Raw genomic sequence first — 16271 nt, 5'->3', positions numbered from 1 at the left:
AAATGAAGAAACGTTTCATCCACTACTGTAGTTTAGCAACAAGAGAAAGAGGAGAAGAAGGAGGAGGACAAGGTTCGTAGCAGCAGCGGCGGCGGCAGAAGATGTTCACGGCTTCCTGCGGGACGACCGAGCACGCAGCGTTAGGTCAGGCTGTTGCTCGTTGTTGAGTGGCAGTGGAGCGACGCATCACAAACCCCACTACATTTCACAGCTCGACGCATTTCTGAGGAGTCGTAACTGCCGCCAAGGACTTCTCACATCCCAGTGGTGGTAATGTATTAGCACTGGCGGTGAGGTGATCTACTTATGAGCACTGCCATTGCAATGAGAAGCAGCTTCAGATAGGAAAGATTCAGCCTCCTGTCGTCCTGGTGTTGTCATTCAGTGCACTCCACCAGGTTGCGTGGGTAGGAATTCGAGCTAAGCTATATCTCTCCGGTTCAATTTGAGGATATGATAGATAATCAGGCCGTCGGGTTGTTGAACAAATACCGAACAAGGCCTACTGCTGCTGATATTGCAAGAATATGGCTAGTCGCCCTGGATCAACTGGCACAGATGTACGGTATATGGGCAAAGCATCTAATTAAAAACATACAGAGAAATACAACGCTGCTTTACAGATATAGGCACTGGACAAAGTTGCCCTCTACAAAGCATTGGCTGTTCTAGGCTAGAATCCGTTGGATTTAAGATTAGTACCTGAATGATAGGTTCGGTTTTCTACATACAGTGCACGTGAACGACCGACGAGTTTGATTTGAGTACGGCAGTCAAACAGAGCTATTTATTCACTTGGATATTTTAAGAGGCTAATGAATTTCTATAATACTGTTACCAGCATATAGAGATATTTGAAATGGGAGCGAAGTTGCAACACTTCTTTCTAAAGAAAAGATGTTGTCGACATGAAGTGCCTCCTCAAACGCGCACTTGCAAAAAGTTATCTAAAAATGTCTTAAAAATTGTAGCAATAAAAATGAACTATTTTGAAGCGGTATAAAAACAAATTTATTAAGGACAGGTAAGAGAAGTCCTGCTTACAAACGAACCCACAGTGATTCTGGCAACAACGGGGAGGAATAAGCATTCTGAATGCGAGAGGCTCGACGGAAGCGCGAGCGGAACCTTTGAGCGACGGACTGGTTGAACCTGACCTTAGTAATTGGCGAGCGGTAAGATGCTCCGACGGTTTAAGCCTTTTGTACTGGCCGGCCCGAACGATCTAAAAGAAAACAATAATGTATAAGGATACCCAATGCACAAAACAACCAGCAAACAACGCCAGCTTCGTCGCTGTTGTGCTTGAAGTAACGGGAATGGAAGAGCACAAAGGCGACAGCGGCAACGAACAGGGAGAGTTCTCGTAAAGGTTCATTATCTCGAGCAATAGTAGGTTATTATTAGGGCAGTGACAGCCTGAACGGGGAATAGGACAGGTAATGGCTCGAGAAAAGCAGAGTGCGGGCAGAAGCAGCGTATAGCGAGCGCACCTCGCAAGATCAAGGCCACCCTTCGCCTAACCACCATTCCTCAAAGAAACAGTACAACAGCATTGACGACGGCGCCTGTTAACAACAAATGCATGCAAGGGTAACAAATTTAGTTGCCACGACAGGCCCGCTCTGGTGAGTAGGTCTCGTGCAGTCTGACGACTCGATTGTAACTAAATAATGCTACAAATGTAACAACAAGGTCAAGTACGATTACGAAAATCTCTGTTTAATACCGGGGTGACTTTTAACTAATTGGCTAATGTGAAATTTCAGAACCAATATTGTGTTAAATACTGCGCTGGGCGTCGTGACACACTGTGACTTGAAACGTTTTTCTGCATAACGTCATTAAAAAATCCTGAACAAATTTTCACGCGCCTTGCTCGTAGACCCAGTCGATCCGCATAGGGTCGAGGCAAAAACTGCAAAAAATTCGGTAAAGAGATATAAATTTAATGTCTGGTAAAAGGATTGAGGTGTCATACTAACAAAATGCTCGCTGAAAAATTTTCTAGTCAAGCCTCTAGTCGAATGACATTAATTCCCGCCGCCGACGCATATATATAGTAGAATAAATAAAAAAGATACGATTTTTTCTAAATCAAACTAACTAGTGCTCTGAGCCCGGACGACCGCGTTCAAGAACTGGACATCTTACCGCATAGGAAAGGAGAGAAATTGTCCCTAACGGACTCAGATTGTACAAGATTATTTAGTAGAGCTGGAAGGGAATGATGGCCCGCATGCAGAGCTTTATGCAGTGCGTCGAATGGTTATAGAGTAGAAGGCCTTTAGCAGTAGGTCGAAAGCTGCGGGGCACTACAGACGAGGGCTCGATTAAAACCAGTGGGGAAAAAAGCGATACAACCTGTCATTTTCCTGACTCACCTGTTTTGTTGTCAAGCGCTGCGAAAGTCTAGCAGATCTAGTATGTTAGGCATAATCTTGAGTCGCTTGCTCATAATAGCTAAATAAAAATCGGTTCATCGCGTCGGTGTCACCTCCGGATTTTACAAAGCCATCAGAACAATATAGCTGACAAAGCGACGAATTTAATAGGAGATTTCCTAAGTAGCTACTGCTGTGGCTATTACGGGCAAATTTACTCCTCTCTTTATTACGAAAAAGAAGAAAAAAGCTGGACGTTTCCCAGAGCATTACGGCAAGCTGTTACAATTAATATTAACACCAATTAAACTTTGATATGCTGGCCCTATCAACTTTACTGCGTACTAGATAATATAGCGTAGACAATTATCAACGTAGTCTTGTTTACGGCGTCAAGCGGATTAACTAAGCAAATGGCAAGTTCACAGCAGAAAGCAGGCAACAGAGAGAAAGGAGGCTAGAGACAATGTTACCAAGAAAGGTCGTTAGGTTAAATGGCATGGACTTGACTAAGTGAGCTACGAGCTTTTGGCTTACGTCGGGGCCCCATTTGATTTTGATTCGCTGGCGCTAAGTGAGGGCTGTCGTTCCCGCAGATGTCGATAGGGTACATGTATATGTATCTTGTTTAGCCAGATATACGAGTTTTCTGAAAAATGATCTTGCACACGATGTGACAGTGCCGGCGATCAACACGGTATAAGCAAGTGCCATCGAAGCCAGAACTGGTCACCGTTTGGCTGTCTAGACAAGTGCTAAGACGATTACGGGAGGATCTGTCGGATTTGTCAGAGGTTCACGTCCAGCTGAAGGCCGTGAGACTCTGCAGTCAGCTGCTGTACTACTTGAAGTTGCAATACTTTATCATTTCATATTGTTAGTGTGAACACAGGTTGCAATCGTCGCCAAAGCACTAACAGCCTAAAATTGTGCTGTAAAATTCGAGATGAACAATGAGCTCTACCGTTTCAGTGAAGTCTGAAACTCTTCCTTTCGCCTGTACCATAGGCCAGCTTGTGTACAGCTGGTAACCAACGTTGACAAGCGCCGCGTGTTACGTGGCGTCGAAAAGAAGCTTCCCAGTTCGGTTGTCTCTCTCTATATGCGTTCTAGTCTAAAACTCGCGTAGCGTCAATTCCGGTCCCTGCTTTTGTCATCATCGTTCCTTCATTGCTTCAACTGAAACGCCGTTTTAAACACTGAGTGCTCTGTGTGATTTTTCTTTAGCACACATTTGTAAAGTATGTCAACTTACAACTTCTATTGTCCCTGCTGCGCATACATCATTCGTAAACGGCACAATTTTTGGAAAACAGTATGCGGTCCCCCATTGTTCACTATGGCAGACCTACCAACGCGGATAAGAGAGACGCGATCTCCGCTTTTCGACGGCACGAAACAACCAATGAAATTATGCCTGCACTAAAACTAGGACATACAGATACTGTATAATAATCGATTTCTTCTTATTATTTTTATCGGTTATGTCTACCGAACTGCGGTCGCAAAACCCAAATGCTAAAGGTAGCGCTTGCGAAAAAGCTCTATGTTTACGTTCCCTCTTTAACATATCCTATCTAAGCTATACAATAGAACTCTACTGACAGCAGAATGCAGCACACGAGACAATGTACCAAGCACCAATTAAAAACCTACCTTTCTAACTGGACAATGATATAAGGTAAGGTTCGAACAAGCTTATGGATGCAGACATGAAAACCCTCTCCAGTACACGGTTAGCAGTTTTCCCAATATATTTTTTTTTTTTTCGGATAAACCGCAGCGCAGCTTGCGAAGCGATGAAGAACATATCATCATTGGCATCTACAGCAAGCGGCTGTATTTCTTCAGCGGTAGTTCAGCGTTGCATTACGTTACATAGTTTTTGCACCTTTATACCACCGAAACAATACCAAAGCAAAATAGACTACAACCGTTGTTTTGCGGGGGGACACTAATGGCGGTATTTCTAGAATCAAAAAGATAGATGCTAAAAAATTAGCTTAAAAAGGAAAATAAAAGATGGACTGGAGGGGATTCACGTTGCTAATGGTAATAATTCAAGAGAATAATACGTGTCGACTTCTGCGGATACTCATAATAGTCGAAGTAAGGAGCCCGTTAAGCACTCATACCTAGCATTGACAAAATGACCGTTATAGGCGTCGGTACGGAATCCGTCGCCACTTCTGTGAGGTTGAAGGTACTAATGAATGCGTCAAGCGAAAGCCGTTAGTCAGTGGCTTTACCGCTAGCCAACTTCGCGGCGCTAAGGGTATCGGCCGTGTCCGCTGTGTAGTACCAACTATACCGTCTTGCTAAGCAACCGAACCGATATACAGTTGACAGAAATGAACGGCAACGGTAGACAAGAAATAACAGATCGACGGCTTCTGAAACCGTAATTGAATTACGCCTGGTGAACTTTTTTAGTCCAATTAAAAGAAAGCACACAAAGACGAAAGATTTCAAGTGAAATAACGCATTCGATTATGTTTTATAAATGAAAGCCAGTCACAGAAGTGCAGGGACGTGACTAAGTCTATTCATCGACTGATCAATAGCTGAGCAACAGAAAACAGTAACGGCCGCAGAGGAAATGCACGGACGGATAGAGCGATAGCGTTTGGCCGGAGAGACACGCGGGGAAGCACTCGTCGGTGTGTGATTCTTGCTATAATCTTGAAGTGCTTCCTGAAAATAAAGCACGAGGTTAGCGACGCTGATTATAAGGACCGTCCGCGCATGTTGCCGTGGATTAGATAGGCTGTATATGGGGTCAGTTGAAAACTTAGAGTGTCCAACGACGTTAAGCTATTTTCTCAATAGGATCATGTGCGATTTACGGGCGACCTCGTCTTGCCGAGGCTGACGTTCCCGCTACTGGTAAGCATCCGCCATTTCCTCTCGTAAGCATGAGACACAACGGCAGAAGCAAAGTATCAAACACAGTAACAACAAATATCACAATATTACATGATTCGCATCGCATCGTAGCGCAGTACGACAGCGGCAATAGCAGCGACGCGGCGCGAAAAACAAGTGGTCGGATTTTGGTGAAATTTTCAACATAGTCGACCGCGCCTCAACGAAATGCAGGTCGTCCACGTCTTTGTGCACAGTCGGTCGTGCTCGTACCCCAGCGAGCCCTTAACGATTGGTGCTGGATTGTGCGACCTGTCTAAATCAGCTTGTTTCCTGGGTCTCATCTGTTGTTGAACGCTCAACGATCGAATATTTGCAGCACTTGTTGTGTATGAGGTAATTATTAGAAAAGACACGGGCGTATAGTGCGTGGACAATGAGCTTGGCACGACTCAATAAACTTCGACGCATTAAAGTTCCAATTAAAGTTAGCTTGTTAAAAGAACTTGATAGAGGTGGTTGTTACATTACGCTGTTAGTACGATATGCAAATGCAATGAACGGAATCCAAGAGGAGGGTGCAGGGAATGATGATCAATAAGACAATGGCGGTTGATGTGACTGAGCGAAACACATCGTCTACGTACACTTTGTGTGCAGACAAACAAAAACCTTTGTTATAGCTCATTTTTTGATATTTTACTGACTACCCAGTTAGCTAACTACACGTACCAAGCTGTCGATAAGATGTTACTAATAGACGTAATTGTCGTGCCGTGACGACACAATAAGACTAAGAATTTGCACCGTAGGCTTGAATCGTTCAAATTACGACTTTTAGTCATATCGGACAGGGTAGAAGCCGACGGCAAAGGTAGTTCTGATTGTCGCTACTTGTCATTATTTGGTCTTCATGTCGATGTTATCCGTTGCTTTGTTGATCTTCCTGGCTTCTCTATTCACTTTCTTCGCCGTGAGCTTCTTCAATACGTCATCAGCTGGCAGCAGCCTCGATCTCGAAATCGTCATTTGCAATCTTTATGAGAGGTCCATTTGTCTTGTTTGCTATTCGGGTTATTGTCGTTTGTCGTTGCTACATAGAGCCCTGATGATGACCATCGTTCAGGGCCTGTCACCATCCTCTTTAGTAGCAACAGCTTCGTTGGCGACGACTGGCTCACATTAGTTTGCTCAGAATCTAAAAGGACCCCTCTGATAGCTGGGTTCAGTTCAACCGCTTAATATAGCAGGCATACGTATAGTGCCGCAGGTAACCGCAAGACGTCGACTTGCCTGGCAGGCGAGACCGAGCAAGAAAAAAAGCGAGAAAAAAGAGCAAAATTTTATAGGCACACAAAACAGGCGCATGTGACTAAGTGAAGACGATGTTATCGAAAGCAACCTCTCCCTTTCTCTGTTGAGTAGGCCCGTGACAGGTTAAGCTTCTGTGGCAGTACCATTTTATCATCTTTATTAAGCGGTGTGGCAGAGGACCGATGTCGAGCATTAAACACAGTTTCATCCCATTAAACTGCATCATTCGATAGCTCAATGGCTGTTTGGCCGTTGTCTAACTTGGTCTAAATTAATAAAATAATAGACATATTGGCAAGCGTGAGCAAGGCGTCATCATTCTAGCTCTAACTGCAATCAGAATAACCACTTAGAACTGTATCATGGGCACTTATCTGCGGGCGAAAGCGAGTTCGAAAAAAGGCCTGTAGAGGCGATACCTGTCCAAAGTTCATAAGGAAAGAAACAAGCATTTTTGTTTATCTAGTGCCAGGATCAGATGTGGTAGATCAATTTTATTAGCGTGACGAACGACGTATCGGCTGAGCCAATACAAACGAATCGACGGGAGTTCAGAGCCCCGGCACGCAACAATAGGAAAGCCTAACATAGACATAAGGTAAAGGCAAACTGACAGACTACGACATTTATTTATGAACAACGGCAGGCAGTTAATTGGTTTAATCGATAACATAGAGTAAAGATCAGCTTCTGCTGAGAGCGGCTTCCACCGTCACCTTTGCTGATAACTCTTTCAGTGTTCTTTATGCAGAAGTATAAGATGTATCGCATTAAGTCGTACAGGTTGATTATGTTCCCGGCCTTTAAGCCTTACCGGGGTCCTTACTAAGTTGGCCCAACGCCCAGCTCTTTTTTATAGGTGAGTTTTTATAGGCAGGTAACAAAGCAGTCGGAATATTGTTGATTGTGGTACCCATCGAGGTCAGTCACAGAGAATAAAGACTCCAGTTGTATTTCATTCTGCAGTGTTCTCATGTTCCATTCTCGTCAGTCTCCTTGAATTGCTTGTTTCCTACCACAGCGTATCGTGGTCATCTTGTCACGACACAACGGCTAAGCCTCGCTGCTCGTTGCATGCGACGAGTGGGAACGGATTCTCGAAACGGTGAACACTCTCGTTTTATTACTTCGTCCAAGAACTGGCCGATCCGCAATCGTCGCCGGTGGCTCTTAGTCTCCATCGAGTGCGCATTGCCGCATCAGTGTGTTGTGAAGAGCGGCCTGTGAAGGAGAAAAATATAAAACGTCATTAAAAAAGATGACGGCTATCGGCAGCGACAACAACAGCAACTGCTGCTAGACCCCCGCTTGGCTGGAGGGATGCGGAACTAAGCTAAGACTTCCATACTAGAATGCAATATAGCGGCACTGAAAAAGATGGGAATGTCGATGCCGACAATAATGAAAAATCTAACGGCCTCCGCAATGGAGGAAACTGAACGCCGCCCAATGGGGTTTATAAGAAATACATATCTACTATATACACATATATATGTCTGCATATGAAAAAGGAAGAGACGGAGAGCGTTTGGTGGCATCTAAAGGAAGAAATAACGACCAGTCAAAAGGGATCGCCGACAACGACTTAACAACGCTACGACTAGATCGTCGTCACAATGCTAGCTCATTGTCTAGTGCGACGGTAACGGCAGCGGCTGGCACGGTCGCAATTGTGCCAACAGTGTAGTGATGTTAGTCATTACTCCATCACCGTCTGGCATCGCATAGTCAGGTGCGCTTGGAAGGTTGTACCTAGGTGGCACAACTGTCTAGGGCCTTACAGTAAGAAAGGCAAGCAGTAGGTGAACCTTTTCTAGTTCGAGGCTGTTCACGGTAGGAAAACGAATACGAAGCTGTTGTCCGAACGCGCAACAGAATCTGTTTATTTTTTGCCCTCAACGGTCCCACCACAATTATCGCATGAGGTTATTCAAAAGAACTGAGACCGGATCAGGAGATGTAGAGAACAGAGAGGCGTTTCTTAGAGATACGTTGTCGTTTAGCTTCGAACCCGGCCATAAACGGTTTCGCGTTGGGAGCCAGCCAGCCAGCCAGCCGTCCGTCTGATAGGGTGTCTCACGGTGACACCGGACATAAAACTCGAAACATATTCGGCGTGTGTTATCCTGCATTAAGAAAAAACAAACGATAAAAATGTTTGTTAGTTTTTTATGCAAGGTGTCTAACAGAATCTAAAGAGTGTTTGTTCCATTCTTCATCCATAAACGAAATATTTTTCTCTAATAATAATTGAAATAGCATAATTATTGCGCCATGTACAGTATTTTCCATAGAGCTATCTAGATATTTTATGGAAACTATACCACTCATGAGACGTTCTAACGTATCCGCTGTCAGTTACCTCAAATCAAACTTAGATGCGCTTCAAAACAAAGGAAGCTTCTCTAATTAGCCTATATTATTAGATATTATAGACTCTGCCTATTGCTTGCCATTAACTGGTTTACTAAGTAAGGCGATCCAACCAGCTCCAACACTTCTCGTGATCTATCTGCCCAGTGCTTTAATCGTATTAGGTTAGGTTAGGTTAGGTTAGGTCTTCAAGTAACCGAGAAGCGAGAATTCGTTTGTGCAAACGGATCTTAACAGAAGTAAAAAAACTGAGTAGCCTCGTGTAATGCTCATTAATGTTCAAAAGACTCTGAAACGAACGAATGAAATGCTTCGAATCGTCTTCACTTTAGATCTATCTGGTCGCACCGCAATCACGATTCTTGATTATGTACTAAATGTTCAGCATGAATTAAACAAACAACATGAGATTTGTGATTGTCCAGGATTTATAAGTTGTGCCATCGTGTACATAATTTGACAATCGTCTGTTAACAGCGCGATTTTTCAATAGACATTTCAGCTCACAGAAACTGAGACTCACTTTTGAGGACGAAAAAAAACTAAGCCATTAAGGTATTATGGGTATCGTTGTGCCTAAACGTGCTATATAACCGAACGCTAAGCTTGATGAAAGAGAATTGGATCACTTTACAATCGGGCCGCTTTCGTCCATTACTTTACCCCTCGAGGTGGAAAGGAGCTACTGGCATATTGCGTTTCCGACATAATTTAAGCAGTAGTTCTGTCCCTACGCCCCAGTGGGCCACAACGGTGACCCTAAATTTAGATGATTTCTAATTTCGTCCGCTTAACTCGCTCCATGCTGTAACTCCCGTCCGTAGCAACGACGGGATCCGAAATGGAAGAGGAAGGAGTCAGCCAAGCTGGCGCGCTCTTCATATGGCGGTGAGTCGTGTCTGCTTGGCTTGACGGTAGCCTGCACCAACAAGCTGCACATTATATTATTTAGTTCTTAAACCTTCTTTGCCTGTTTGCTCTGTATCTTTCCCGGGTACACCATTCCGTCGGCCAACCATTCTCTGTTAAAACTTTGCGGTACGGCCGCTGTATACACTGCAGTGGAGCCTCACTCCCGACAACGAGGACGGCGGAGCTTTCGTGAAACAGCAGTTTCATCGGGCGGCAAACAGCGTTCCTTGCTTCGAGCAGCAAACTTTTGAGCTCCTTGAGGGTTCCTTAAGGAGATTTTGTGAGATTATCAAGTTAAAGGAGGCTCCCGCGCCATAAGGCTGAGGGATCGGCACCTTCCAGCAGCGGCAGCAGACGCCCCTGTGTAGTCACTGTGTAATAAACACCGTCATTAAGGCCGTATGATAGTAATTAGTACAAATAGTAACAGTTATGGATGTAAATCAGGTTATTATCTATTTATGTAATGATTTTAGCATTACGATTAAAGTTTTTCGTGGGCAAACGCCTAAGCATTGTTAGGAGATGAATGTGCTACTGCCTTCATTCTCTGAATGAGATTTTTTCATACGAGAACAAAGCGGACATTTTTGAAATTCTAAAGCCCTGCTAACTAATAGAGCTTTTGTTACCACTGCACGTCTCGGACGGTCACAACATAAAACGAGGTCAGTTCTAGTATATTCTATATATAGATATATCCTATTTAGTTCGCATGGAAGTGACAGCATCTGTTCACTTTAAATAGCTGGTAGCAAGACCATAAATAGTCTAGATAAATAACAAGGCGTTCGATAAATTTATGGTCGTACGGTTAATTCGATTTTTCTATTTTGTGAAAGCGTCATAGCATCGCTTGTTTATGACAGAACTTCGGTATGTGAGGTAGAGCGTTCAAGGCACCTCCGCTGCTTCCCTTCTCGAAGTAGTGATGGCTTCATCGCATTGAAACAATGATTAGGATATACGCAATAAACTCTACATAACTAAGGCTACTGTTATCTTGAGCGTATGTGCTTGCTGCTAACGTTTCTCAGATAGCACGATTAATGTTTACATCTTCATTAGTCAAGGGGATAAAACAAATTGTGCCTATCCTCCTGACACCTGTTCTACTATATCATAGTAATATGGGTGGTGCGCTGCGGTAATTAAACGCGTCGACTTCATTTCACATCCTCCGCATGATCAACGAGAGAGATCCGCCCCTCGTTCTTAATCCGCGGTGCAGTTAGTGCAAGTGCGATTACGCCTCTATTGTTGACGTACGACAAATCATTGCTCTCTGTATCTTGCTACCTCCTTTCTCCGCCCCTCTGCGGCGGCCTGACGATTGCCACGAAAAACAGGCGCACCAGCAGCAGCAGCAGCGGGGCAACAATGGCAGCGACAGTTTTTGCGTTGACGGTTTCTCCTCCTTCCTCCGGTCTGATTGTTGCTGCTGTCGCCGTCGCATTGTCCATTCGTGATTTGGCGATATCTATCGATTTGTCTGTTTAGCCATATTTTATTGCCTGCTTATACTGCTCGTCCTGCTATGGTCCAGTGCTCTCTTTAGGAAGAGGCCAAGAGGGGCAGCTTTGCCCCTTTGTACGCTCGCAGCTTGTCTATTATAAAATCATACTATTGTATTATGATATAATACGATATCACTGCACACAATAGTGCTAAGCACCCGCTCGTAAACAGAGCGGTTCGGATGATTTTTTATCAAGTAGCTTGTGTTAATGCGCATTCGAGACCCCGCGTCACCCTCACTTTCTCTTCAGCTAACGGACAATTCGGCAGTTTACGCTCGTCTAGCGGTCCGCCTTTAACCAGCTCCGAAATTTCCTCCCTGCATGTCTATTCTATTGTCGCGCGGCTGCGCTCGCCGTCACCAACGTCATCGCAACCGCCAATTTCTGACGACCGTCAGGTTACTAGATGATATCTGATAACTGTTCTGGATCGTGCGCGTTAACCGGCTCACTTGTGCGGCAAGCGCAGGCCAACGCTGGCCGGGTCCCATAATTTTCTTTGGCTAGCTATCTGTCTGACTTTTTGTCTGCCGGTAGCTGACGACGCGGCAACGACACCACGTATTCATTACCTAGCGTCAACTGGTCAAAATAATCATGAAAGGCCACCTAGTCTAGCTTCTATACGTACCTCTCTATCATCATCTCTGGATTTAATCTTTTTCGTTTGTTACATTTCATTATTTTGTTGTGCAATTGTTCTTGGCGTAATTATAACGCTTCCATTCATTCTGACGTCCATACGTATCATATAGCCGTTGCTGATTAGCTCAACATCGCACCGAATCGATCTTCTAGCATTCTTCTTGGCCCTATTTTATCCAGGTCTATCTCATGCTTCCGACTCTTTCTTCCTGCTAAGTCCTTTTCTATATAGACTCCTGGTTGCTTCCGACGAAACAATGGCGTTCGATTTTTATTCGTGTTTGACAACGATTCATTGTTATTGGGTTGCGTAAATCGTCATTGCTCCGTCCATCTGTTGGACTATCCATCAACGAAAATTTGACTTCGCTTAGAAGTGGTGCCAGTGCAACCGCTATGGTTGCATCTTGTTAATATGTCGATTGCAACGGTACGACACTATATAAGCCGCCCACTTCGAAGGACATGACTTCAGATGTTTGCATCTATGATTGTGGCCGATACTGCCACGGTAATCGCAGTGGTGCTACTTGGACAACGATCGCTAGCAAAGCTCGCTTGTGTGTGTAGAAAGACGCACACGACCGCTGTCCTATACCACAAGTGAACATTATTATTACTACTATTGAACCTGACGATAGTTCAAAGTGTTCGTGCGGTGAAGAGAATTGACGGGCCAGGCGGGCGGGAACTAGGAAGCTGACCTATAGACGTTCGACCGATAGACGCCGACTATTAGACAAGCCAGGGTTAGAACAGCAGATTGACAATGGCCGCTCAGTTGTCGTCGTTGTCGTCCGCGAAAGCGGCAGCGGCAATGCGAGTGGGGTGATGGTGACGAACGTGATGTGTAGCAGCAGCGCGAGCAAACCGAGAAGCCGCGCGGCGGGACAACAGGCCCCGCCTCTCTCCGCCGAGGAGAAGGGCGGGGGCTAGCCCCGGCAGGCCAGTCGGTCGGTCGGTCGGCCGGCCGGCCGGCCGGCCGGCTGGCTGGCTGGCCGGCCGCCGCCGCTGCCGCCAACAACAACAACAACAACGGGGGCATTGTGGTCGTCGGCGTCCTCCTCCTCTTTCTTCTCCGAATCGTTCAACCGACAACTTCAATGTCATCGTAGCAAGCAAGTTGTTAGCGGATCACTAGTCTGTGGTAAAAGGTAGGCTGACTGAGTGTGGACAAATCTGGGGGAAAGCATTATAGCTCTGCTTGCGTTGAGTAGCGCTGCTCGGAGGAGGGCAAACGGAGGACCCTATTGTAACTGCAGCCGTCACTGCGCTGATAGCGGCAGACAGGCAGAGGGCGGAGAAAGGACAATGGAGATTGACAGGATAGGTGGTGGGTGGTAGTAGCAGGCCTGAAAGTAGGGAACAAGGTCAAGAACGAAAAGAATAATGATAATCTATATGAACCAGTTGTTGAGTTATTATATAACTTATGATTGATTTGTTGCAACTAAGGCTTCCAGCAATACAGCTCAGCAAACCACAAATGGCCAAATCATTTAGACTATAGCAATACGAATAGTGAAACTATTGGCGTATGACGGATACCTCGCAAAACCGAACAAATTGTAGCATACGTAGTCACTTGATTTTAACGTGTTTATTCTGTTATAGTTGAAGAACTATGCATACGATTTCTAGTAGTTTCAACACAGTTTTTGTTAGCTGTCATACTTGTACATTTAGTTATCAAGCGAAGAGACATCTAGTTACAGCCTCACGAGAGTTCATGGTGGTATCTGCTCCTATTGTACTTGGATAATTCACTACGTGAAATTTCCCTTTCGCTCGAACTTCAGTTGAGATACATTATCATTATCGTTACGGATTTCTGTATTATTACGTATTTGTCTGTCGTTGAGGGGTTGTTCTTATATTTACAGATCATTGCCTTTGATGAGCGGCAGCCAACCGATTACTAGCAGGCCGGCCACAAAAGGGAACAGCCTTCCGTAGTTGACTGTATGTGTCGGACGGCACATATACTCAGCCCAGTCGGGTTACTGTCGATCGAATGCTGCAGTATCCGACTGCCCAGCAACTGCTCCAATCGCCCCAATGGGAGTAGCAGCGTACAGCTCTAACGGGGACCCTTCCACCAGCGCTTCGTGTCCTGTGCCTTACTGTTATCACCTAGTCTACCCTCCTCTGCTTGACGGACAGCGAGCAGCAGCAGCAGCAGCAGCAATCGGAGACACTAGGCAGGCCTGGGGCCGGGACGTGGGATCCATATTTCTGCAAGGTACAAATAGTCGTAGAAGCAATAGTAACACTGCTCTAGTCTGTGTTCTAGGAGTATACAAACTGCAGCAGTAAGCACTAGCAGACTCCTAACAGGCAGCACAGCATTGGCAACTTCATACTCTGTGCGTGTGTCTGCGTCTGCCTGAATACCCTCGGTATGTCGCCCCGTCTGTGGGCGCGCAACTATTTTGGACGCGTCGTGGTAACCCTCGAAATATTACTACGTAGTATACTAAGTAGCGTAGATAGTTGCACTAGTAGAATCCTTGGTGTATTTCTTTTGCGTGCGCGTGTCTCTGTATGTGTGTAGCTTTCTGTGCGAAGCGGATTGTCTGTGTATATTTCAATGTTGATGTGTGTGTGTATATGTGTCTACGAAAGCGTGTTCCTCTCTCCCTCTTCCATCTGGTGCCTTGCTACCCTCGGCTACCGTTCCAGCACCGCAGCCGCCAGTGCGGCCGCGGCACCAGCCCTCAGCCCTCCACCGACAGCGGCGCGCCGTTCGTCCGTCCGTCCGTGCGTCCGTCCGTCCGTCCGTCCGTCCGTTCGTTGGTCGATCGGTCGGTCGGTCGGTCGGCCGGCTTCTTGCCTGCCTCTTTGCTCGTATGTTTTTCTGCTCTTGCTCGCTTTACTTGCGCATCCGATACGCCGTAACGCAGCTAACAGTAACGCAGCAAACGGAACACTGCCGGGCGACGTACGTCGATCCGAAGGAAAGTCAACGAAGATACGCAGTGTACAGAACTGCGATTACCGCCATGACTGGCACCACGATTACACGGAGAGTAGTACAACACATCAGCATTTGACGACATAAAGCGACGCTCACATTGAAAAAAGGTGCGCGAAGCCATATGTCAGCAGGTATGCGAACCTGAAAATAGTGTGAGGGTGTGCCTGAAATTTTGACAGGACAAGCCGCAGACGCAATGCACACATAGGCGCCAAAGGCTAAGTATGAATGGAAGCGCGAAAATGACATCACTGCAGGTCGACTTAGTGGTGTTGTTTCTATTATTATTGATCACCGTCGTCGTCGTCGTCGTCGTCGTCGTCGCCGCCGCCGCCGCCGCCGCCGCCGCCGCAAGCGTTGAATTAGTCGTCAAATATAATACTTGAATGTCTAAAAGTGTATTGCTTTTTTCTGCGTCGTCGAAACTGGCCCGAAGTTAGTGCGATTGAAGTCCGCATTAATTAGCCTACCTCGTGCAGGAGTTCATTACATTTTAGGTTAAAAGGTAATCAGGGAACAGAAGAACACATGTGAGGCATGAAATGGAAATAAGCTGGAGAAACAGTGAAAATGTTCTATTAGTGGGAACTTAACGAGTGTGAGAAGGTTGTGCGTGCAGTGTGTGTGGATTGCCAGAACAGACACAGATACGGCTTTAAAACCACTGTCTAGAAATTTAATCGAACCATAAACTTGTATGAGTTACTTCAGAAGTGGTGAAATACTCTATCAGTGCACAATTGCAACTGGAAACTAACCTCAAAGGTGTACTAACGATAAATAGTTCCCCGTTAAATCTGTGTGATATCGGCTGCAAGAATCAGAACATCAGAGGTCCTCGACTTCGCCATCTTGAGCAGGTCGGTACTGTGTACCTGGTGGGTGCTCGAACACTCACTTGGAACAAATCCGGCAACACCTTTAAAACAAAACTTCGCTGCCATAAACAAACTCGGAAAGCCTTTCAATTCAAGTGAGCTAATAGGTTACTTCCGGTAACAATAAATTATACAGTACAATACGAGGGAACCGCAAATGTTGTTCAATAATTGATATTAGTCGATATTACTGAAGTCGCATCGACGGGACGTGAATGAATACTATATAATAGGCGTACAATATGACGTATTGTTCTAACACGTTGAAATTTCAGCTCTTCAATGTGAGCTTCTATGTGCTTAGTGAGATTGTACCTAGTACTCGCTTAATGATTGTGCCCTTGATTCATTTGTTCCCGTTGTTGCCGTTACTGCTGCTGAAGCACATAAATAACTGATTCAT

General features: G+C 45.4%; 2 protein-coding genes across 4 annotated transcripts in view; one reads left to right on the top strand and one right to left on the bottom strand.

Annotated features, from left to right (window-relative positions):
* Positions 1 to 7020: 7020 nt before the first annotated feature.
* LOC147756153 (uncharacterized) overlaps positions 7021 to 16271 on the bottom strand; it is a 101247-nt gene continuing 91996 nt past the window's right edge. For both annotated transcript variants that reach the window (XM_086988500.1, XM_086988498.1), the window contains one exon: positions 7021 to 7784. In XM_086988500.1, the coding sequence (XP_086844626.1) occupies positions 7687 to 7784 (98 nt within the window). In that variant the 3' untranslated portion in view covers positions 7021 to 7686. The remainder of the gene's footprint in view (positions 7785 to 16271) is intronic.
* Positions 14689 to 16271, top strand: part of LOC111249118 (uncharacterized) — a 200731-nt gene continuing 199148 nt past the window's right edge. The window contains exon 1 of one of the 2 annotated variants that reach the window (XM_022802524.2): positions 14689 to 15850. The gene's annotated coding sequence lies outside the window, so the exon portion shown is untranslated. Of the gene's footprint in view, positions 15964 to 16271 lie in introns of both variants that reach the window. The other variant, XM_086988489.1, reaches the window with a different exon arrangement.

This window comes from Varroa destructor, unplaced genomic scaffold (genome assembly GCF_002443255.2).
Source record: "Varroa destructor unplaced genomic scaffold, Vdes_3.0 BEIS01000004.1, whole genome shotgun sequence".
In the NCBI taxonomy this organism is placed as follows: domain Eukaryota; kingdom Metazoa; phylum Arthropoda; class Arachnida; order Mesostigmata; family Varroidae; genus Varroa; species Varroa destructor.
This window is presented reverse-complemented; position numbering and strand designations above follow the sequence as displayed.